We start from the raw sequence: 24,715 nt of genomic DNA on the forward strand, positions 1-24,715 counted from the left end.
TAACACTTAGTTTTGTGTTCTCTTTGGTTTTATTTTGGTGTGGATGTTTACGCTTCGCCTTGTTCTTTCTTCTAGGATTTTCATTAGTGTGTTCCACTAGGCCAAAAGAATGAACAACGCGCTTCAGCATAGCCTGCAATGTTTCATCCTAGTCTGTAGGAAACAATGTTGGTAAGGAAACAAGCATGAGAAAACTAGAATACTAGTAAAGAACTATATATAATACTAATAATATAGGTAACTTTTGTTTCATATAGCCAGCTGTATATTATGACTTGATATTTTCACCCCTTAAAAAACATTGATAAAACCAAGGCTTGGCACAATAGTAAACAAACACAGGGTGAGTGAGGAATGAGGACTTGGGAGTTTCTTCTTTCATATACTCTTCCTCAAAATTGACGATATGGTTTGATGTTGTGCCAACATTACAGGTGCATTTTTTGTGTTTATTTAATGTTGTTACTTGTTTGACACATCTAAATGCAGACATAATGAAGACAATGACATTATGGGACTTTTTTATTTTCATTGCTTTTGTGTAAGGACTTTTTTATGGTTACCTAGTTTCTGAAAAAGATTATGACAGCTTGGGACATCAATTTAATCATACTTGTTCTTCTTTGTATTTTCAAATTTTTTTGATGTAAAATTTCTTTCTGGAGCATGTTTGTTATTAAGGTATTGGCAAAAGATATCTGTGAAATGATTTATAATGAAACATATTTTCTGGAGCCATGTATAATTTAGTGGTTCTATTTTATATTTAATACATGTTAAAAATAAATTAATAAAACATGCACAACATAGCAAACCACAGTTGTATGAAATTCATTCATTGAGATTATCTCTTGGATCCTACATGGTCTACAATGTGTGGAAGTGGAACCAATGGCAGCAAAACTTTTTGGTTTAGTTCTTTGGAAATTATGGGGTGCTAGAAATAAGTGTGTCTTTGAAAATAAACAAGCAGACCCCATAGAAATCTCCCAAGGGGCAATGGCTTTCTTCCAAGAGTATACTGACTGCATCTCCGGATAACCAATCTCTTAATGTTAGTAATGTCAATGCTGCAGACAGTTTCCTCTTTGTTGATGCTGGTTGTTTTGACAAGGCTAGTTCCGTCATCTTCAGTGCCTGTTCGGCTGACAGTATCGAGGTCGAACCAGTTATGGCCGAGACGATGGAAGTACGTTGGAGCTTGCAACTTGCTTTGGAGCACAATTTGAAATGCGTCTCTCTTGCTTCTGATGCGGCTATTGTCAACTGTAATAATTTTAATTGTTTTGTTGCTGCCATAGAGCCTATTATTTTAGATTGCAAGTTTGAGGTTGTTATAAATTTCTGGTCCAACAGAAAATTTTACTCTATACTCTTCAAATTTACTCACATCCCTATAAATTCAGCAAAACTTAAATTTGCCTATGACATTTTCTCAAAATTTGACTTTGCAGGAACCAATTCCTATTCCAGCAAATTTAAAGTTTGAGTTTGTTGAACACATTTGTGTTCAGTTTGTGTTCCGACAAAGTTAAAGCTTTAATTTTTTGGAACTCATTTATATTTTGACAAACTCAATTTGTCTCTGTTGAGACACAAATTCAAAGTTTGAGTTTGTCAGAACACATTTGAGTTTGTTGATCCCAATTTTGGTCCATGTCATCTATGTATCACAGAACAATATCAAGTTTGTTCAAATTCTACTGCACTATAGAATGAAACTTAGTGATACAGAATGAAATTTTAAGGGACACATGACATGATAAAAATCCTATAATATACATAGATATAGATGTATTGAACACATAGATAAAGAGTTCCTTTTTTTTTCAAGGGGAGTTATTCTCTTGTTGAGACAGTATGAAATTTGGAATCTCAGATATTAAGTTTCCATTCATTCATCATGTAATAGCTCTTCCTTAACATTAAAAAGCTCTCAATCCATGGAAATAAGAAAAGAAATATCATAGAATACCGAAAACTCATTGTATAGACAAGCTTGAGAATGAAGTGCCATCAAATAGGCAAGTGGTATTTCTTTCAATCAAATATATACTGAAGCAAAAGACATTACATTTACAGCTATAAAATAAACAGTTATATATATAAGGTCAACTATAAGGATGACAAAATATCAGCATTTTGACTATGAATACTCCCCAACCCAATTGACTAAACATGTGTTTCTTACAGGTGAAGAAAGTTGCCACAAGCACAAAAAATGCAAATCCGAAATCCGAATGAACGTTTTCTTGAGTGAATCTTTTTACCCTTCTTGTCAAATTGTATTTTGCCAAATAAAACAAACATATCCACAAGTTTTTTTATGCTTTTGCATCTGCATGAGATGAGAACTTGGTAGTGTGAAATCTACCCTGTGCATTTTGATCCAAAACTAATGCAGATTTCTTCTTTGCTGAACTGTCACCAACCAACCTTTTTGTATAAATTACTATAAATGCATGGGTCAGCAATAAAAAAAATGTTGCGTGCCCCACTATACTGCCGCCTTTAAAAGGAAAGATGTAAGGAGAGAAATTGAATATCTGCTCTGGAAGCACAGATCATTCCATAGAATCAGCTTGTTTTCTAGTCAACCGAGCATATAAACCGTCTTTCAAGAGAAGTTCCCTGTGACTTCCATCCTGAGAGGCACACAAATATGTTTAAGGTTAAGGCAAAGAATGGATAATAGAAAAGTAAATAAATGTATCTTTTCATTCAAACACGTGAAATCCAAATAGTTCCAGAATTACATGCGAATTTAAATAAGCCTTATTCTATTCATATGCTCTATGAGAGCCCAACCAGATAAAGTGTGGCAATAGTTATTCTCTTAATGGTGCTATACTATGATATATCCATCATGATCCAGCAGAAAAATTTAAGGAGTTACATTTCTATTTTAAAAAAAAATGCAAAGAAATGTTAAACCTTGCAGCTCAATTTTTCATGTATGGACTTTACAATGTCGGTAAATAAAAAAACAGGTGATGAATATATGAAGGATAATAAGAGGTTTAAAAAGGAACATTGGTAAGAATGATTAGAGCGTTCAAAATAAATCATCAAATTACCAACCTCAACAATTTGACCCCTATCCATCACAATAATCCTGTCGGCAGCTTGTATGGTAGAGAGCCTGTGAAGCAGATCATACATTTCAAAACTGATGCCAAAATATCAGTACCACTTAATTGACACTGAACAAAAGTATCACCTGTGTGCTATGACTATGACACTTCTCCTTGATGAAGAATCACTTCTAACCGATCGAAGAACACCCTGCATGTAATGGAAACTGAACCATCAATATCCTCACTTATTATTTATCACCTGTGAAAGCACTAATATAAACACAGACACACACTGACACGTAGAAACCAGTAATAATTTATAACAATGGAATTTATTTTATGTAATCGCATGTGTCATTTCATGTTATATCATTTATTAGGTGTCATCTTCCATAATCATACCTTCACATTATGTTCACTTTCAGCATCCAGTGCACTAGTGGCTTCATCAAGGATCAATATTTTTGGGTCCCTAAGAATGGCCCTAGCAATAGCAATTCGCTGCTTTTGTCCGCCACTTAAAAGATCGTCATCAACAAGTGTTTCGTAACCATTAGGAAGTGCTGATATAAAGTCGTGAGCATAGGCCTGTGTCGCAGCCCACTCAATATCTTCCTGCTTTACATCTCGGGTACATCCATATCTGATGTTCGAGCTAATGTCCATCCGGAATAGCTTCGGTTCCTGTACAAATCAAATTCCCGGTATAAGAAAGGAGTTATGCCGACTAAATGAATTTTGTCCCTGTTAGTTTCTGAAGTACCTGTCCCACATAACCGATTCTTTCTCTCCACCACATGACATCCAAGTCTTTGTGAGGGACACCATCTACCAAAATCTGCAATAAACATTTTATTAAAAATCAAGTTAAAAAGGTATCTTCCATGAACTATTACTATTTACTAGCATGACAATAGGTATGATATATGATAGAGCAGAGATCGAACAGAAAAAGAAAAGCGAATTATTGCATATATGATTAGTGAAAATTGTGAATACAACCAGAGCTAAGGCTCCTCAGCAGAGAAAAGATCTCTCTTACTGCCTAACCAAAATGAGGAATACAAATTGGGAGTTATCATAACTAACTTCTCATGCACTACTTATTGAATGGAATATCCTAACAAACTTCCACCTCAGCACTCACACTTTCTTCATGACACCCTTCTTGGCCCTTCTCTCATACACACGCCACACCATGGGCCCAGCTTCATTCTTATTGGTCAACACATCACCCCCCCCCCCCTACAAAAACTGCCTTGTCCTCAAGGTTAAGATCAGGAAATTGACTTTTCAACAACACTTCTTCCTCCCATGTAGCATCCCCCGTATCCGTTCCTTCCCATTGCACCAGCCATTCCCTAGCGTGTTTCCCAGCTGCAAACTTGTCCCTCCAGGATAAAATTTTGGCAGGTATCACATCTCCCTTCTCTGGTTCCAAACTAGCAGTAGTTGTAGAATACTTTCCCACTGTTTTCTTCAACTGTGATACATGAAAGGTAGGGTGAATTTTGGAACCATCTGGCAGAAGTAACTTATACGCAACTGAACCAATTTTCTTGAGAATTTGAACCACTGAGTCACTGATTGCTGTCTATGTGGCTTTAGTTTGAGGAAAACCCAATCTCCCACTTCAAACTTCACCTCTTTCCTCTTCTTATCCCCGTGCAATTTCATTTGTTCCCGCGCCTTCAAACCCATTGCTTTTTGGCAAGTTGGTGATGAAATCCATAGAGATTTCACTCCACACCAAAACTGGAATAGGCAAGGGTTGTAATAAGCCATTGGGTGTGGTAGCAGCGTACTTCTGCCTTTGACATGTATCACAGGCCTTGACAAACTCTTGAACACTTTTCATCCTGCCTTGCCAATATAAAGTCCCAGCCATTCTTCTATATGTGCGAAGGTAATCAGAGTGTCCTCCACTCGGGGAAGAATGGAATTCTTTGAGTAAATCATTAATAGCAGATTTTGCAGGAATCACCAACCTATTTTTATAAAATAAGATACCACCCTTAAGTGAGAAACCCAGTTTTGCATTAGGGTCAGATTTCAGTGCTTCTATGATGCGTTGCAAAACTGGATCCTGCAGAACTTCCTGTTGCAGTTGACCTCCCTGTTGCCAGATTGGATATGAGCGCAAAGTTGTTATCTCAGCATCCCCATGTCGTATAGAAAGCACGTCAGCTGCCTTATTTTCCATTCCAACCTTATATACTACCTCAAAATCAAACCCCGGCAACTTTGTCATCCATTCCTGTTGATTTGAAGTTGTGATTCTTTGGTGCAACAAATGTTTTAGGCTCTTTTGATCGGAATAAACGACAAACTTCCTACCCAACAAGTAATGACGCCAATGTTGAATAGCCAAAACTAGTTCCATTAACTCCTTATCGTAAGCTGATTTTGAGAGCTTAGTAGGCGACAAAGACTTACTAAAATAGGCAATGGGGTGCTTCATTTGCATCAATACTGCTCCCACTCCTTTCCGGACGCACGAGGGTCATTATGTGTACTTGGTAATGCCGTTTGGCCATACTAATGCACCAGCTACGTTTCAGGCGGTAATTAACACGATTTTCAAACCTTAAGAAAATTTGTATTGCTTTTCTTCGATGATATACTTGTGTATAGTGCGGACTGGTCAGCTCATTTAGGACAATCCGGAGGCAGTTTTACAAGTCCTAAAACAGCACCAGTTTGTAGCTAATCGTCAAAAATGTGTGTTTGGCCAAAGAAGGGTCGAATACTAGGGCCATGTGATCTCCTATGCTGGGGTGTCTATCGATCCGACTAAGGTGAGTAGTGTGCTGCAATGGCCAACTCCTAGAAATGTGAAGGGTGTTCATGGATTTCTTGGATTGACAGGGTACTATCGGAAGTTCATTGCAAATTATGACAAAATTGCCAAACCATTTACTGATCTGACTACGAAGGATGGATTTAAGTGGAGTGTAGCAGCAGAAGGGGCTTTTTTTGAACATTTGAAGAGAGCAATTATGTGATGCGTCTGGGAAAGGAGTGGGAGCAGTGTTGCAAATAAAGCTAAGGAACCTCAGCAGAGAAAAGATCTCTCTTACTGCACATATGATTAGTGAAAATTGTGAATACAACCAGAGCTAAGGCTCCTCGGCAGAGAAAAGATCCCTCTTACTGCCTAACCAAAATGGGGAATAGAAATTGAGAGTTATCATAACTAACTTCTCATGCACTACTTATTGAATGGAATATCCTAACAAACTTCCACCTCAGCAGTCACACTTTCTTCATGAGACCCTTCTTGGCCCTTCTCTCATACACACGCCATACCTTGCGCCCAGCTTCATTCTTATTGACCAACACATCACCCTCCTTGAGTAGGCCCAGCCCACTTCCTATCAATATATCTAAATATGAGAGAAATCTCAAATCAATATATGCAATTGAGAGAAACGCTGCCTTAAGCTTAACAAGTTCACATTACAAAACAAAACAAAAATAGTACAAAACTAAATATAATCAGTCAAAGTTGATTTTGGGTGAAAGTAATTCAATCCAGTACGAGAAACTCAATAACTTGCCAGTAAGGAATCTAGAACTTAAGGTACATACACCTGGATTCAGAACCCGTAATATTCTCTAACATGGTTATCAAAAGCTCTTAAGTGCATGCTTGGTCCCTCTAGTTTGGGCTATGAGTGATTTTGGTCTTTCATTTGTTTTTTGAGCTATTTAGTTTAGTCCATCAATTTTAAAAATTATGCAAAGTATTGCCGTACTAACAATTTTAAAGAGTTTCAAACAATTAGAAAGGGATAACAATTGAAAATTTGAGTGGCTCAGATCTCTCAACAAAATATTGAAGGATCAAAGTAGCACATAATCCAAGCTAAGGCGATCAAAAGTGTAATTAAGCAAGCCTATTAAAAAGCACGAAACATAGAAATCATCTCATGTCTTTCAACTTCTTGTTCAACTCTAGAGATTATCCATACAATGTGATATGAAACATCCAATGGAAGAGAATATGGTCATTTTTGCAAAAGGTAGAGGATATCTTCTTTTGACTGCTTACATAGATTTGGCAAAAGAGATTCCCCTTCCCTTAAAATACTTCAAAAAAACGTTGTTTTATTTCTGTCATAGTTTTTCATTCAAAATCAAATTCAATATTTTTAATTAAAATCGGCCGAGTCCAATCTCAGACTTAGTAAGATAAACAAACTCTACCTGACCACTTGTAGGCTCATAGAGACGGAGCAAAAGATTCACCAATGTGCTTTTTCCGCTACCACTAAGACCAACCTTTGCCAAATGAAAAAACCAGCAGATTAGCTACTTAATCGCAATGCAGGGAAGGAATGAATTGAAGAGTAGAAGCAGTTTCTTACAATGGCAACCACCTCACCAGGATTGACAACAAAGTTTACATGTTGCACTACAGATACCTGTTGCAATTGAACGTCAATAATTGATCTTGTATAACAGACAACGATAAAAAAAGAGTATCAAATATACAAGCTTTCAACACTATATGAGTCAAGTGATAGCTTTATGAGGTTTACCGTTGGCCTTGTAGAATAGTGAAAAGATACATTTACAAACTCCAAATGTCCCATTAAACTTTGCAACTTCATTCCTGTAACAAAAATACATCCAACTTCAATATATTTGAAATACAATAATAGTAAAACGTTTTGTGGTAATTCATTTTGTCTATCTATCATATGAGCTTCTCTTATCTATTCTTTAATTAGTTCTATTATATGATACTACTGGTAGACGAACGGAAATAGAAGCAATAATTAGAGTTGTATATTATAGAGGCAGAACCAAACACCTACTAATATGAAGCATTAAAAGGATTAAATCAATATGTTGTGTACAATGAAATAGCTGAATTGAACATAGCGCTTAAAAATGCTTGCCTCTTGTTATGAATTGGCTGCTAGGTGAGAGATCCATTAAGTTGAACACTTTTTCACTCGCTCCAACTGACTGCATCAAATTGGATATGTTGTCTCCTACCCACCAGGTTGAATAAATTAACCATTCACTGTATAGTATAAACTTAGTAAGTTTCTCTGCTGTAATTTGACCCGCAAGAATAGACATTCCTCCAAATAGCACAGCAATAACCTATAACATTAAATGTTTCCATAAAAGCAAAAGTCAAGAACAAAGGTTTAATTCTAGAATTTTTTAATTCAATATGTAAGATCATAGGTTTAAAAGGAAAAAGTAAATAAACAACAGAAAATGTCATGATTTTCAAAACCGTTAGCCATACCTGAGTTGAATGATAAAGAGTATTGAAGCTAAAATTCCAAAATCCATATGCAGCGCTTTGTCGTAAGCTTATGTCAGCTAATTTTTCCAGCCACCATTTGTACCTGATAGAGATGGACAAGACATATGATTACAGCATAAACAATGGGAACAAATGGATCATAAATGTTATAATTGCAATAGCATCGTTACCTTCCATGTTCTTCTTCTTCGGTTCCATAAACTCGAACAGTTCTAATAAGAGAGTATGTCTCTTGAGCTACCTATGATTTAATATTGAGAAAATTGTTATCATGGTGTCAATTGGGAAAAAAATAAAATGAATTACTATAGTATAAGGCATCTTATTCTACATTATTAGCAGAAGCAGTGACTTCTTGGATCAACCTTGCTGCCTTCTTCTGGTACCTATGCAGAAATATATAATCAAATTAACGCCGGAGACAAGGAAAGAGATAGAAGCCAGGAAAGGAACTAAAAAACACCAACTTTTCAGTTTTAGTATGCAATATATGAAAATTTCGAAAACACGTTGTATTGGACAAAGCTTCGTACTAGTCAACTGTAAGCTACTAGATTTGTCAAAAAAAAACTGTAAGCTACTAGAAATGCAATATCAAGTTGTAAAATGAAAAATTTGAAGAAAATCAACCAAGAATTACCATCCATAGGGTAGCATGACAGCTGCTAATATAGAGCATATCACCAACGTAGATAAACCAAGTGGCCAAGACAAAATCAACAAGTAGATTAATGAACCTCCCCCCTAAGAAGACGGAAAAAAAAAATCACTCCAATTAAAGCCTCCATTGTGTGGGATAACTTCTATTAGCATAATTACATCTTTTGTAAATAAATCAACCTGAAGGAAATTGCGCAGTATTAAATTAAGATCATTTCCGATAACCCTTGAAACTTGCTGACAATCTGCCCCAAGTCTACTTGTCAAATCACCTACTGTTTCATTGTCAAAAAATGATATATCCTACAATAAGGGCACTACCAAATGAGTTAAACCATGCACCAAAAGAAGAAGAAAAAACAAAAAATGCAGCAAGAGAGATCAGTTATTAAGTGAAGCAGAACCTGAAGAAGAAGGGAAGAGTATAATGTTTCTCTCATTCTCTTAACCTGCACATATAAATTATTTAAGTCAAATTCAATGGCCCATTGGGCACAGGGGAGGGGACTGTAGAGTGGTCATTGCTCAAGTACGATATTATTAGTTTTATAGCTATAGTTCTTAATTCCTTATGGTAATCGAGTCTATTTGATATGATTGTGAACCATCTGAATTATCATCCAAAATTATCAACAGAGACACTCACCAGGATCATGTTTGCAATGCCAAAAAAGCAACCTCGTATCCCACTGAAGCACAGAAAACACTTGTCAGGTAACCTCATATCTCAATGTGCAGAATAAAAAAGGTTTAAAACTAAAAAGAACTAAGCAAGCCAGCATCAGTATATGATTAGGCTTAACCAAATAAATACTACTAGAGACCCTAAAACATTATTTGCAACAGGAAAAACACACAAATCAAGTGTTTGGACGGATTTAGATTTCTTGTAATTCACAAATCCTGAATTTTCCGCAGTCACACATCTTGTACCATCCCATCAAGATTAGATGGCTAATGTTTCAACTGCGTATTTTGAATCCAATTCACTGAGTTGAAATATGAGTCATCCAATCCCAAGTTGCATGACAATTGCAATTTGCAAATTATTTCCCAAGTGCAGGGAACCCAGATTACTATTGTACATGTTGTGACATCCCCATTTTAGTTTCACTAAAATGTATCACTTTTTTCCTTTGTCTCGTCTATTCTACATTTAAGACATACTACTTTGTTTGGATAGACAGCTTAATGAAGCTATATTCTGATACAGAAATGTTATCAGAACAACTTTCTTTAACAAAAATACAACTTCATACTATCACTATTCATTTATACATCAATTTTCATTTTTTTTTTATTTTTTTTATATAACATGACCACTAACCATATAAGTGCTTATGTAAAAGTTATTTCTATGAATGACAAAAGATAAAATAAATTCTAAATGTTTTCATATAAGTTATAAGTTGTTTTCATAAACTATCTTAGATAGCTTGTGGAAATAAGCTTAAAATTAAAACAGCTTGTGAACATGTCATAAGCAATTTCCGTAAGCTTTCACAAACAGTCTCACAAACGCATATGTCAGTAGATAAGCTCAATTAAGTCAACCCAAACATGTGACAAATGGACATGGATCCTCTCCTTTTCTTTTCTCTTCTTCCCTCTCCTCTCCTAACCCTCTATCTCTCTCTTAATCTCAGTCTCTCTCATGATCTACTTAAGGTAAAGCATATGCCATATGAAGAAGGCCTAAATCAAACAATAATTGACTAATTGAGAAAAATGAGATGATATGATATGAGTGTAAAGAAGTTAGAAGGGAGATTTGACCATACAAGATTTTGACCTGCAAATTCCAGAAGTAACACACAATAGAATCAACAAACGCACATTCCCATGAAAAACTGCAATATCCCCACCCTGTGCTGAGAATATACAAGCTGTCAAATAATGTGGTATAGAAATCTCCGAAACCTGAACAAACAAAACAAACAAAAGTTGAGAAATTTAATCTCATAATCAAAAAACACAAAATGGGCACCAAACAAATCCTAAAGAAAATCATCCAAGAAAAAAGGGTTATATTATAACGTACTGCTGCAATAATAAGAGCAGAGAAAGCAGCGAAAATAACCCATCTATCTTTTGCAACAAGATTCCACATTTTCCCCAAAGCATACCAAACAGTAACGGGTTGACCATATAACTGAACATCATCGTCATCGGAGAAGTTCCACCAGGTTCCACCGGGGAAAATTGAAGGAATGAAAGAAACCAATTTTCGTATTTTGTTAAGAAACTCATTGGAAGCTTCTGAATTGTTATGAACGGATACTTCATTGATAGATGCTGATTTTATAGGATGGGAAAAGAGAATGCGGTTGGAAGAGGTGAGAGCGATTCGGCTTGGGGTGAAATGGAAGCGGTGGTGGTTGGAAGAGGTTGTGAATAGAGGTTTGATGTGGTGGTTATGGCGGTTGTGAAGGGTTGGAGGTGGAAGTAAGTAATGGTGTGTGCCTGCGAGTAGAGAAAGCATGGTGGTGAATTGGTGAAGAAGAAGAAGATGGGTTTTTGTTTGAGATAATGAAAAGCTAGGAGGTTGAAAAACAGAGTATTTGGTCCATGTGAATCATGAGCGGCAATGGAATGGTTGAGGTTGAGTTTTCAATTTCCAATGTTGGATTTTGATTGGCTTGTTCTTTCTCCTACCACACAATCATATGTGCATGTACTGCCATGAGTTGAGTTTGGTTTGATTTGATTGAATTTTAGTAGGAAAAAATAAAATCAATGTTTTTGTTTATTTTTTAACTTTTTATTTTATGAATATTCTCTTTTGATGAAATTTTCAAGTCCTCTCTTTATTCAAAGAAATATCTCAATTCAAAATTGATCCAAAATTCGAACTTTGTAAAACAAAAGTGTCAAAAGATGTTTCGATAAAATAAAAATGGGTCTTGCTAAACAGTGTCACCGGGGCACTCTTTAAGCATTCTATTTAAAGAAATAATTTACTCAAAAAATGAAATATTTCAATTTTCGAGGCGTTGACTTCACACATTTCCATAAAATTTTAACAAAAACTTACTATTTAAGATGCTTAAAGAGTGCTCGGGGGCACTGTTTAGCATTTTCCAATAAAAATTGTTCATTTTAGGTGTTGTGTGTTTTTGATGAAAAATAAAATCTCGATCTCTGGAAGCGTTTCCTTTCCCCGCCGCATCTCTATTCCTTCGTCGCGTCTTTCCTTTAATGGTTGGGACTTGGGACAAGCATTCCCTTATCTAAACTTGGCGGACATTCTTTTCGACCTTATTCAAGTGGTGGTGGTGGTGGTGGTGGTGGTGGTGGAGGGTTCGGTTGGTTTGAACATATGATACACTAGGATCAAACATGATATATATTAAAGGGTATGTATAGACCTGACACAGAGGCTCGGTCATTAATGATAAGGAGACGGTTACGAGATTCTCATCAATGACAAAAGAGAATCGTTGTCATTAAGGCCAATTACAAGGAGACAAAGTTACATGCGAGTTGTTCTATTTGTTGGAGTCTGATCGGGGTAGATGAGTCTTTAAGATGGGCTAATATAGTCCTTGATATTAGGTCGGGCATGATTTGCGAGCATGAGCTTTGAGCCGATCCACAACACGTTTAAACAATTAACCATTGTAACTCGTGAGTAGAGCGGGAAAATCAAGTGTTATGATTATGATAATCTCATGATTTGTTATGATGTGCCTATAATATATATCTTTGATTTATTAATTAACAGTTGATATTATTCACTATTTACGCTTTAAAGTGAATCACTCGCTTTAGAGGAGTCTAATTCATCATTTAATAGTAATTTTATGGACCAAATTGACCAACAAATAATACATTTGATGACTACCTAAAAATAAATTCAAGGATCAAAATGACTAATAAAACAAGACTTTTGTAGATCTATTTACAATTTTGATACATTTAAAGACTACTATAGTAGCGATTAGCGAATTACATATTTAACAACCAAAAAGTTGGTTAAGCTAAAGATTTCTTGGACATGCGTCTATTATTTAATCATTTAATTTTATGTTATTTTTTATATTTAAATATTTAAAAATAAATTTAAATGTTGAACTATTTCTTTTTGTCAGATAGCATAATTATTAGATTTACGCACTTCAGTAGTGGGGAAGTGGAAAATGTAAAGCTTAAACTCTGATCTCTCTATAATAACATCTATAAATTAATTTTCTATATAGTATACTTTGTACCAAGAAAATAAACAGGTTTACCAAACAACTCTCCTTTATATTTTTGCTCGTTCCTTTTCTTCAAAATGGGTGGTTCCTATTGGATTTCATGATACACAAGTACGTATATTGCAATTGTAGGCATTAATCAGTGTAGAATGAGGGGGGTGGTTGAAGTCCTTTAACCAAAAAACGAAAGATCAAGTATTTGTAAAATAAATATTTGCAAATGGATCCCTAAATTAGGGTAACCTTGTTTCCCTTCACTAGAAGTCTAGAACTCCTTTTCCACCACCACCACCGGCACAACTCATTCAAAACACCATGAGATTAGTGCTTTTACAGTTGATTTGAACTGATTGGTCAAATCAGTTCAATTTGAAAACCAACGAGAGAACTTGTTCAAACAATTTAATAGATTAGTTATGCTCTGAAACAAACATGGACCGTTGTGACTTAATCGAGTCTGATAAAAATGTGACCAATGGTCACTCTCAAATTATTATTTTCTATTTTGCATTCATATAATAAAAATGCATAAATTTAATATTTTTATAAAAAATATTTTAGAATGATTTCATTCGATGGATTAGATAAAATGAAGGGCAAAAAGGAGTGGGTGAGGGGTATGAAAAATAAAGAACTCTAAATTAACCCAGGCCATAGAATCAGACACGAAAAAAGCCCAAGCCCAATCTATTCATAACCTAAATCCCATTTCAAATCACATATGAAACCCTAATCCCATTTCGTGTTTCTACGGCGAAACCAGAGAAGGAGAGAGAGCAACAACCACAATGACGACCAGATTCAAGAAGAACAGGAAGAAGAGAGGCCACGTCAGTGCCGGACACGGTCGTATCGGAAAACACAGAAAGCATCCCGGAGGTCGTGGTAACGCCGGAGGTATGCATCACCACCGTATTCTCTTCGACAAGTACCATCCAGGTTACTTCGGTAAAGTTGGTATGCGTTACTTCCACAAGCTTCGTAACAAATTCTATTCCCCAATTGTCAACATCGACAAGCTTTGGTCACTTGTTCCTGAAGATGTTAAGGAAAAAGCTGCCAAATCTAAGAACACTGCACCTGTTCTTGATGTTACTCAACATGGTTTCTTTAAGGTTCTTGGTAAGGGTGTTTTGCCGACTAATCAGCCTCTTGTTGTTAAAGCTAAGTTGATTTCTAAGATTGCTGAGAAGAAGATTAAGGAAGCTGGTGGTGCTGTTATTCTTACTGCTTAGGTTTTTTTCAATTTTCAATTTTATGTCGTTTGTTTTTTCCTAGATTTGTATTTGAGATTATGTTGGTTTTGTTTTGGTTTAAATTTGGGAAACCACAATTTTCAGGATAATGATATTATATGCTTTTGGGACATAGTTGGTTGTTTATGATTCTGAGTTTGAGTCATTAGTTTCATCCATTATGCAATGTGTGTTACAAGTGTTGTGAAAATTATGTCTTCTTAGGATATATAGTAATTGTGCAATGTTTGAATTTGTGGTTTAGGGTGAAATGAAATAAAATAGGCATGATTAAAAAAAAAAGTAAAATTTAATCACCAGATACTTCGACGATATGCATCGGTGTCTGATATTGTATCTGATGCATGCAGCTTCCTAGTATATTTGATGCTTGTGTTTTTAGTAGTCTTGTTCCTTGATTGGAATTTCAGAGTTGTACTGTTTGATATTACCCATTGCCTCTTAACAGAATTTAATTGTGAGTGTGGTGGTTCATGAGCAAATGGTAGAGTTAGCTAACTTTCATTTCAACTCCTTTTACCATATTCTATATCATAACCATTAACTCTCTATGTCTAGAGACTTCCACGAGCTAACAGATAGCTATGGTTCTATGCAACAATATTTAAATAGAATGACAACACAAGAGGTTGAATTTCAAGGTGATTTTTTTTTATTGAATTAACTGGGAAAATTTGTGTTGTTAATTGTTCCTTCCAGGGATCAATATACTACTACACTTATTACAATGCCCCTATCGAACAACCGCCAAGGTGATTGGTTTTTTTTTTTATTAAACCAGTTTGTTTCAAAGCCAACTAATGGTGGCTCTGTTACCTTGCACGCTAACTATACTCTCTGCTCCCTTCGCAAAGTTACTGAAAATTAGAAAATTTAATTATGCTGGTTTTGTTTTGGTTTAAATTTGGGAAACTACATATTTCAGATTATAATGATACTATATGTTTTTGGTACCTACTTGTTGGTTGTTTATGATTCTAATTTTGAGTCATTATTTTTATCAATTATGCAATGTGTGTTACAAGTGTTGTGAAAATTATGTCTTTTTAGTATATAATTATGCAATGTTTGAATTTGCAGTGCATGGTGAAATGAAATGAAAGACTATTGGGATTTTCAAAATTGATGTTATCTCATTTTATTTCACACTATTTCATACTATATCATCGATTTGGACAAACTCTGTGTAATGTGGCGTCTATTTTTTATGTGTGATTACACAATTGGTAGAGCTGGCCTAGGAAAATAATATTGAGGTGTTTATTTATTTTGATGCTGGTGTTTTTAGCAGCCTTGTTTCTTGATTGGATTTTCGGTGTTGTACTGTTTTATATTATCCATTGCCAATTGTGAGTGGTGATTCAATCGTCTATTTTGTTTGTTGGAGGTATGAGCCCCTTAGGGTTGTGTTTACTTACATTGAATATTATAATTATCAGGTTTCCTCTCCTTTAGATTTGTGCATTTCTCTTGTTCTTGTTGCATTTCAACACACCTTAAGAGTAATTAATGTCATGTTTGATTGTGGTCTGTGATTTCTCTTGTTCTTGTCTGCACATTGTGAATTATCTAAGGTGTCAATGTTTGGTGATACTAGTTCTAAGTCATCTATCTCCTTTGCCTGAGTGCTGCAATGATGAGATGAGTTGCTCATTGCTAGGTAGTTTGTTTCAATTCCATTGTAAAAAATGTTTGTTTATCTTTGACTGGGTGTTGTACTCCATTTGCTCCGATAGGCTCCATGTGGACCTTTCACTGGTCAATGATCTTACCTTTTTGAGGTGGAGCACGATGAAGTCTAATCTTTGAACTCATCAAACTTAGCGTTTACGATCAAATGGTTGAGTTAGCTAACTTTCATTTCAACCCCTTGTCCCAAATTCTATATCATGACTATTAACTTTCTATGTCTTGAGTCTTCCACGAGCTAACGGATGACTAACTAACACCAATGCAAAATATATTTAAATAGAATCACAACATAAGTGGTTGAATATCAAGGTGATTCTTTTTTCCATTGAATAAGCTGGAAAAATGTGTTATTAGTTGATTCTAGTAATCAATATTTACTAAATGTCCTTGTTGTTCTTGTTACATCAAGAGTTTTATTAGATAATAAAAAGGATTGTTGATGTTGTGCTCAAATAGTCAATAAAGCTTAGGAAACAAAAATGAATGAGTTGTTTGTCTGTTTACTTTGTTTTGAGAATATTTATGCTAAACAAAATAACGCATATCACAATTTGAAGGCTCAGTTTCATATCAAATTCCATACAAAAAGGTCACTTAAAAGAACCAAGTGTGATTTTTCTCAAATCAAACATCACACTATTTTCTGCTACTCATGTAGTTTCATGTCTCTCTATCAATGCATAACTTTGACGATTAATATTTTTAATCCGTCCCAAAATGAGTGATTCAGTTGACTGTTTCACGCATACCAATGCATAACTTTGACGATTAATACTTTTAATTGTATTATAGTAAAAATTATAAAAATTTAATATTTTGAAAATACTTATCGAGACGAATCCAACAACATCTTATATGCTAATATTTATTGTTATTTATTAGGAGAAAAATATGGTCAAAACTATATGTGTGAATAGTGCACTATAGTCAACTGGGTCACTCAATTTGGGATGGAGGGAGTATGTTGGGTTCAGTCACTTCTTGACCCCCACCCCAATTTCTTATCCTATCTTCAGCAAGAGAGGCCTGCAATTATGCAAGTATAAGCACAACTAATATATAGTATATGCATGCTTGAAAAACACATTTTCTTGAATTTGTGAATGAAAATGAGTATACCAAGAATATCTTACCTCTTTATTCCAGTTAGTTTTGTAAACCATAAACCATTAGCAAGAGAACACATGTCTGCAATATAGTCCCTGACATCATTCCACACCAAATTTCCTGAAATATAACAAAGACTATTGCTTATGACCAAGTGTTTTTGAATTATGACGTGGTTAGCACATTTTAATCATTATAGCAATTTTTCAAGAGGTATTATATGATCTTTTCAAAATAATAAAAGGAGATATTATAAGATGTGGTAAATGTTGACATTCAGTTACTTGTTTATGAGGATCAAAATATTTTTTTCAAGAGTCTTTTTTATTTTATTGTAAATATGATTAAAAATTACTCATCAACTTGGTTATCAAAGGGGAGACTGGAGAGCAAAGCAGTAAACTCAAGGAGGGAGTTTCCTGCTAGTATGATATCATCAACGTAGACAAGCAAAGCCGTAAAATCAGAACCATTGCTGAGATTAAAAAGAGAGTGATCAGAAGGTGCTTGTCTATAACCTTCCTTGATGAGCAAACTAGTAAGCCGTTCGTACCACTTTCTACTGGCCTGCTTCAAACCATAAAGAGATTTAAGCAACTTGCATACTTGATTGGCCTTGGGAGCATTAACACCTTGTGGAGCTTCCATGTACACATCTTCTTGTAGCTCCCCATGTAAAAAGGCATTATTTACATTCATTTGATGTAAATGCCAAGATTTTATGGAGACCAATGCAATGAGCATCCTGACAGTGGTTTGTTAGCGGCCAACACTCGGTGGGATTTAGTCCCACATCGGATAGATAGGACTCTTGAGAAGAGTTTATAAAGAGGAGGCAATCCTCACCTTATAAGCTGGTTTTGTAAGGATAAGTTAGGCCTCGATATTCGTGACATGGTTATCTTGGCTACCAAAGAAAATGTGTCAAAGAAATCCAAACCTTCAACTTGCTTATAACCTTAGCTACCAAGCGTGCTTTGTAACGTTCAATTGTGCCATCAGCCTTGTGTTTAACCTTGTACACCCACTTAGACCCTATGGGCTTAATATGTGCAGGAGGATCCACAAAAGTCCAAGTTTTGTTTTGTTGTAAAGCCCTAATAATCTCAGCTTTCATTGCTTCAATCCAACACTGCCGTTGACTGGCTTGTTTATAGTCTGTGGGCTCAATGGTAGCAGTTATAGACATAGTATAATGCTCAAAATTGCTAGATATATTTGAATAAGAATGAAAAGCAGATATTGGATAAAGTGTACCTGGAGATGTTGATGCACATGAACTGTTTGATAGATTGCATAGGTAGTCTGAGACGTGGGATGGTTTAATGAATGGTCTATTGGATCTTCTGAGGGTAGGTATATGTGTATGTGGATTTTTATGAGATGTATTTGAGTCATGGGGCAAGGCTGGTGGAGAAGTAGACGTGTCTTGTGCATCAAGTAATCCAGTTATAGACATAGTATAATGCTCAAAATTGCTAGATATATTTGAATCTTTTACTAGTAAAAGGAAGGTTGAATTGCTCATAGGCCTTCATTGTGATGATGTGACATGCTTTAGAGAACTTCTCATATCTATTTAAAATTTGTCCCACAATTTATTTTGTGTGTCCATTCATCCTCCAAAGTAATTATCTATATGTTACAATAATAATGGCTCCCAATAATAATGAAAGAAAGAAAAAAAAAAAAAGACAAATTACAAAAAGAACAATGAATAGATATATGCTCTTTCATATTTTACACTACCAAACATAAAATATAAATCATGCATGTGTAAATATGATTTGCAATTTGCAAAAATTTACTTTAAATAAATAAACCAAATAAAAAAATTACTCCTCAAAAAAATTTCATGCTTGACAAAATAAATTTTATGAAAAAAAAAATACTTTAGTTGTTGAGTTGCTCACAAGCATGCATTGTGATGATGTGACACTCTATAAGAAAAGTTTATAATCTCTATTAAAACCTTTTCATATTTCATATAATAGAGTTACTCTAATAATAATAATATATTAAAATATATATTGTATGTTACAATTCCCTATTAATGCAATTGAAAACAAAGAATTCTTGGAGACACTAATATTGAATATGTAAATTTAGCTAATTATCAAACACAAGCTCTATATAAAGTTAACCCAAAAGCTAATTATCACCACCACCATATCAGGAAGTCTACCTTCTATGTTTTAACAAAATTTTAATTTGTCTATCTCATGGCAAAAACTCTATGGTTTCTTTATCTAACATCTCCATGAGAAAAAGTTATTCATCTTCACCTTCCATATGTTATAGTTACACATTATAGTGTCTTGAATTGATTTAAAAGCTATTGTGTGCATATATATAGTTACATCGTAAGTATATTGGTTTTTGTCCTTGGTAGGTGATGGTGTCTAACCTCTTAGAATATCAGGTATGTCTACATGTGATTGATTAAGAAATTGATATACATATATGTGATAGTTGCCTATTAATATGTTTGTAAATTGAAATTTTTCTATTAATCTGAGTTTGGAACATCTCTAATCATTTTTTATATTTCTTTTTTAGGTTGGATATTTTTTAAAATATCAACCGGTGTTTTGTTCGATGATTAATTAAACTTTGAGTTGAATCGATTAATATGAATATGACTATTTTTTCATGTGAAGGAGGAGAACAGGATAAAACATACTTCTATTTTTGCTTACGTTGCATCCTTGCTCCTTATAAAGCCTATGAAATGGCACCTCATGTAAGGATGTGTATTTAACTCTAATGGCAGTTTGTAAACCATCATTTTTTTTAATTGATATAATGTTTGTAATTAGACAACTTTTCTTTTTCATTTATTATTTTATTAGTCTAATGTTTTAGCTTATTTGTTTCTTATTTTCTTTTTCATTTATTATTTTATATAAGATAAAAGATTTGTATAAAAAATTGTTGATTAATGGGAATATAATTAATTTTTGTCATGTAAATAAGTTGAAGAGGATAAAAGAGACTTCTTTTTTATTGATTTTGAAGTGCCTTAAAATCTTTTACAAGTAAAAGGAATGTTGAGTTGCTCACAATCAAGTATTTTGATGATGTGACACTCTATAAGAAAAGTTTACAATCTCTATTAAAAAACATTTTCATCATTTCCTTTAATTAAATCATTTTAATTTTAATTATCTTTAATTAAATCATTTTAATTTTAATTATCAATATATCAAATTATCACTATATAACCTTTTCATCATCTCCTTTAATTAAATTATTTTAATTTTAATTATCTTTAATTAAATCATTTTTATTTTAATTATCAATATATCAAATTATCACTATATAACTTCTTACAAGGGACCAACTAACTAAAATGAAAAATTATTAAATTAAAATGGACCAACTAATATATAAGATTTATATAACCACAAAATATTCATGACTATTGGAATTCTTTCAATACTAATAAAAAAAGGAATCATTATATTTCAAGCAAGTGACTCACTTTGATATTCCAAACCTCTTTGATCAATCCCTTAAAGAACTGAATTTAATAATAAAAAAAATGTGTGTCTCTCTTGCTTGAAATATATTCTTTCAATACTAAATGAATTAAAAAGGGATCATTCTTCATTACTTATATTGTTTAGAAGAGATTGCTTGAAACCAAAGGGATCATACTTCTACTTAGCCTAATGAATTAAAAGGGATCATACTTCTAATTTTATAACTCTACTTAGACATATAAGTTATTGTGATGATGTGACACTCTATAAGAAAAGTCTACAATCTTTATTAAAACCTTTTCATATTTCATATAATAGAGTTACTCTAATAATAAATAATAAACAATAATAATATATTAAAAAAAAACTAACACAATTTATTGTTGTTGAATTGAGACAAAAATGAATTGCAAGTAATGAAAGGTGGAATGATGCATCATGTTATTGTTTTAATTGCATTGCAATATCTTATTAAAATATATATTGTATGTTACAATTTCCTATTAATGCAATTGAAAACAAAGAATTCTTGGAGACACTAATATTGAATATGTAAATTTAGCTAATTATCAAACACAAGCTCTATATAAAGTTAACCCAAAAGCTAATTATCACCACAACCATACCAGGAAGTCTACCTTCTATGTTTTAACAAAATTTTAATTTATCTATCTCATGGCAAAAACTCTATGGTTTCTTTGTCTAACATCTCCATGAGAAAAAATTATGCATCTTCACCTTCCATATCTTAAAGTTACACATTATAGTGTCTTGAATTGATTTAAAAGCTATTGTGTGCATATATATAGTTACATCATAAGTATATTGGTTTTTGTCCTTGGTATGTGATGGTGTCTAACCTCTTAGAATATCAGGTATTTCTACATGTGATTGATTAATAAATTGATATACATATATGTGATAGTTGCCTATTAATATGTTTGTAAATTGAAATTTTTCTATTACTCTGAGTTTAGAACATCTCTAATCATTTTTTTATTTCTTTTTTAGGTTGGATATTTTTTTAAATATCAACCGGTGTTTTGTTCGATGATTAATTAAACTTTGAGTTGAATCGATTAATATGAATATGACTATTTTTTCATGTGAAGGAGGAGAACATGATAAAACATACTTATATTTTTGCTTACGTTGCATCTTTGCTCCTTATAAAGCCTATGAAATGACACCTCATGTAAGGATGTGTATTTAACTCTAATGGCAGTTTGTAAACCATCATTTTTTTTATTGATATAATGTTTGTAATTAGACAACTTTTCTTTTTCATTTATTATTTTATTAGTCTAATGTTTTAGCTTATTTGTTTCTTATTTTCTTTTTCATTTATTATTTTATATAAGGTAAAAGATTTGTATAAAAAATTGTTGATTAATGGAAATATAATTAATTATTTTTATGTGAATAAGTTGAAGAGGATAAAAGAGACTTCTATTTATTGATTTTGAAGTGCCTTAAAATTTATATAGATCGAGGGTATATTGATGTTGGAGGAATTCAATTAAAAGAGGACAATCCAAATAATTTAGAAATATAAATATGTGTCTCATTTTTAAATACTATATTGTCTACAATGTGCATGTGATCTACTTGATCTCGATCAAGAGAAATATAGAAACAAAAACAAAGTAGAAATTAAAATAAGTTTTTTTTTTTTTGTAGTTGACACTCAAGTCTTGCGGTTTTTATAATTGTAATACATGCAAGAAGTTATATTGATTCAAATTGACTTAGAGGTTGTCCAAATATATAATATTCATGCATTTATCGTATAACACTTGCCTAAATCTGGATGGTACAATATGAGTATATATGAATTTTAATGGACGGTCCTATTTTAATCTACGCATGCCATCTTATTCTTACAACCATAAAATGAATCGATGAAAAGAATTGTGCTAAAAACATGTTAGTTTAGAAATTGTGCTAAATACTTTTTCCTCCCACTTAGAATTGTACTAAAAACTTTCTAAATTAAATTAAAAAAAGACAAAAATTATTAAATAAAAATTGTTGATGCTCATTTGTCAAAATAAATTTTAGAAATTATTAAAACCGTAGATGTTAAAATATATTTACATATATTTAGAAAATATAATCACACATATATTTAAACATATTTACACACAACTAAAATTCACCAACAATTCAAAAATTATTAATTTAATTTACATAATAATATAACTTTTTGGATAAATTAAGTACATATTCTAAAAGAATGTTTACGTTACGGCTGAAAATAAAATAGTAGAATATTTATAAGAATTATAAGATGACATTTTTTTAAGCAAATAAGAAGATGACACATGTTAAATCTTAAATTCATCTATAAGACTTTATTTACCTTAACCAAAATTCAAATATATAAAATCTTCGTCCAAACTTATATATTGACAACAATAAATATTCAAGTTTATATAATATAATAAGAAAATAAATGTTCAAGAAAATATTAAATAAGAGGGACAAAAACTAACAATAATTTTGAAGAGACACAAACCTCACCAAGAAAAAGAAAAACAAACCAAAAACAAAAGGACCAAGCAAAAAAAAAAAAGTGAACCAAACAATAGACTAAAAAATTGGGACTAATAAAGTTGGAATAAAATTTAACCAAGTGAATAAGTGAGAATAAACTCCAAGAAAACGAGAGATGAGTAAGTAGATAAGCTATTTGGAACCTTAAATTGCATAGAACGTAGTAAGCAAAATATGCTATTTGATACATAATTTTCAAAAAATGATAACACGTGGAATAAATAGTCAAAGCCACCATATATGAATCATATTCTATAATCAAAACTTTTTTTAACATTTCTCATGAGCAATATTGTCTACAAGTATAATTAGGTATACCTCCAACTCTTATTGAAAATAATAAAATAAGGGATACATCAAAAATAAAAAACAAAGTGACATTTGACTATAAAATTGCAACTCATATAAAGAAAACTAAAATCTTATATTATTACACTAATAAAATAAAAAATGATACATCCTTTCAAACTTATGAAATATTATAAGAGATCTATTACATTAAAATGTAAACAAACTACGATATAAATTAATAAAAAATCTAATATTTCTAAACAACTTTTTTTTTACTCATATACTAATATTAAATATAATCATATTTTAAAATAATATCTATTATTTAACTATATGTGATTATAGTTATCGCAATTATTATTTTTTATTTATAAAAATATTTTAATTTTATATTTTAATCAAACCCGTGCAACGCATGGGTTTATCCCTAGTAAGAATGAAAAGCAGATATTGGATAAAGTGTACCTGGAGATGTTGATGCACATGAACTGTTTGATAGATTGCATAGGTAGTCTGAGACGTGGGATGGTTTAATGAATGGTCTATTGGATCTTCTGAGGGTAGGTATATGTGTATGTGGATTTTTATGAGATGTATTTGAGTCATGGGGCAAGGCTGGTGGAGAAGTAGACGTGTCTTGTGCATCAAGTAATTCAGATGTGTCTTGTGCAGCAAGTAACTCTGTCAAGTTGTATCGGTGAAGCTGGAGGTGTGTGTGGTACATCATCATCATCATCATCATCATCATCATCAAAATGTGAGTTATTAGTATGAAAATTTGGTTGACTGATGTGGTCATTTAAATTGAGGGGATTGGTAATGTTGTTAGGTGGGTTCGTAGAAGTGTCAGAATGTGGTGCATGATAGGTCCAATGAAAAGTAGTGTTTGGAGCATTGTAGGGTAATATATGGTCATAATGTGTGACATTTATGGAGACAAAAATGTTTTTGTTGTGAAGATCAAATAGAATCACCCCTTTCATGCCAGGCTTATAAACAAGAAAAATGCATTTCCGTGCTCTAGGGTCAAGTTTCGTTCTTTCTAATTGAAGTGTAGAAGCATAACACAGTGAATCGAAGACTTTAAATTGGCTAAGGTCAG

General features: G+C 33.0%; 2 protein-coding genes across 3 annotated transcripts; one reads left to right on the plus strand and one right to left on the minus strand.

Moving 5' to 3' along the window:
- Window positions 1-1,999: 1,999 nt before the first annotated feature.
- On the minus strand, window positions 2,000-11,762 carry LOC123903895 (ABC transporter B family member 26, chloroplastic). 2 transcript variants are annotated; one of them, XM_045953579.1, is made up of 18 exons: window positions 11,069-11,762; window positions 10,809-10,947; window positions 9,674-9,716; window positions 9,432-9,476; window positions 9,208-9,330; window positions 9,008-9,111; window positions 8,699-8,753; window positions 8,538-8,608; window positions 8,347-8,449; window positions 7,985-8,195; window positions 7,622-7,695; window positions 7,448-7,504; window positions 7,287-7,361; window positions 3,841-3,915; window positions 3,480-3,761; window positions 3,221-3,285; window positions 3,082-3,142; window positions 2,000-2,645 (listed from the first exon to the last, which is right to left on the minus strand). In XM_045953579.1, the coding sequence occupies exons 1-18, from the start codon at window positions 11,109-11,111 to the stop codon at window positions 2,565-2,567; spliced, it is 1,707 nt and encodes a 568-aa protein (XP_045809535.1). In that variant the 5' UTR covers window positions 11,112-11,762; the 3' UTR covers window positions 2,000-2,564. The 2 variants fall into 2 exon arrangements, with proteins under 2 accessions (XP_045809535.1, XP_045809534.1); XM_045953578.1 differs by having other exon boundaries at window positions 10,820-10,947; window positions 11,069-11,711.
- A 2,181-nt stretch (window positions 11,763-13,943) lies between these two features.
- LOC123903896 (60S ribosomal protein L27a-3-like) lies at window positions 13,944-14,672 on the plus strand. Its single transcript, XM_045953580.1, has one exon. It carries the CDS (start codon window positions 14,015-14,017, stop codon window positions 14,459-14,461), a length of 447 nt encoding a protein of 148 aa, XP_045809536.1. The 5' UTR covers window positions 13,944-14,014; the 3' UTR covers window positions 14,462-14,672.
- Window positions 14,673-24,715: the final 10,043 nt, after the last annotated feature.

This window comes from Trifolium pratense, linkage group LG2 (genome assembly GCF_020283565.1).
Source record: "Trifolium pratense cultivar HEN17-A07 linkage group LG2, ARS_RC_1.1, whole genome shotgun sequence".
Lineage (NCBI taxonomy): Eukaryota > Viridiplantae > Streptophyta > Magnoliopsida > Fabales > Fabaceae > Trifolium > Trifolium pratense.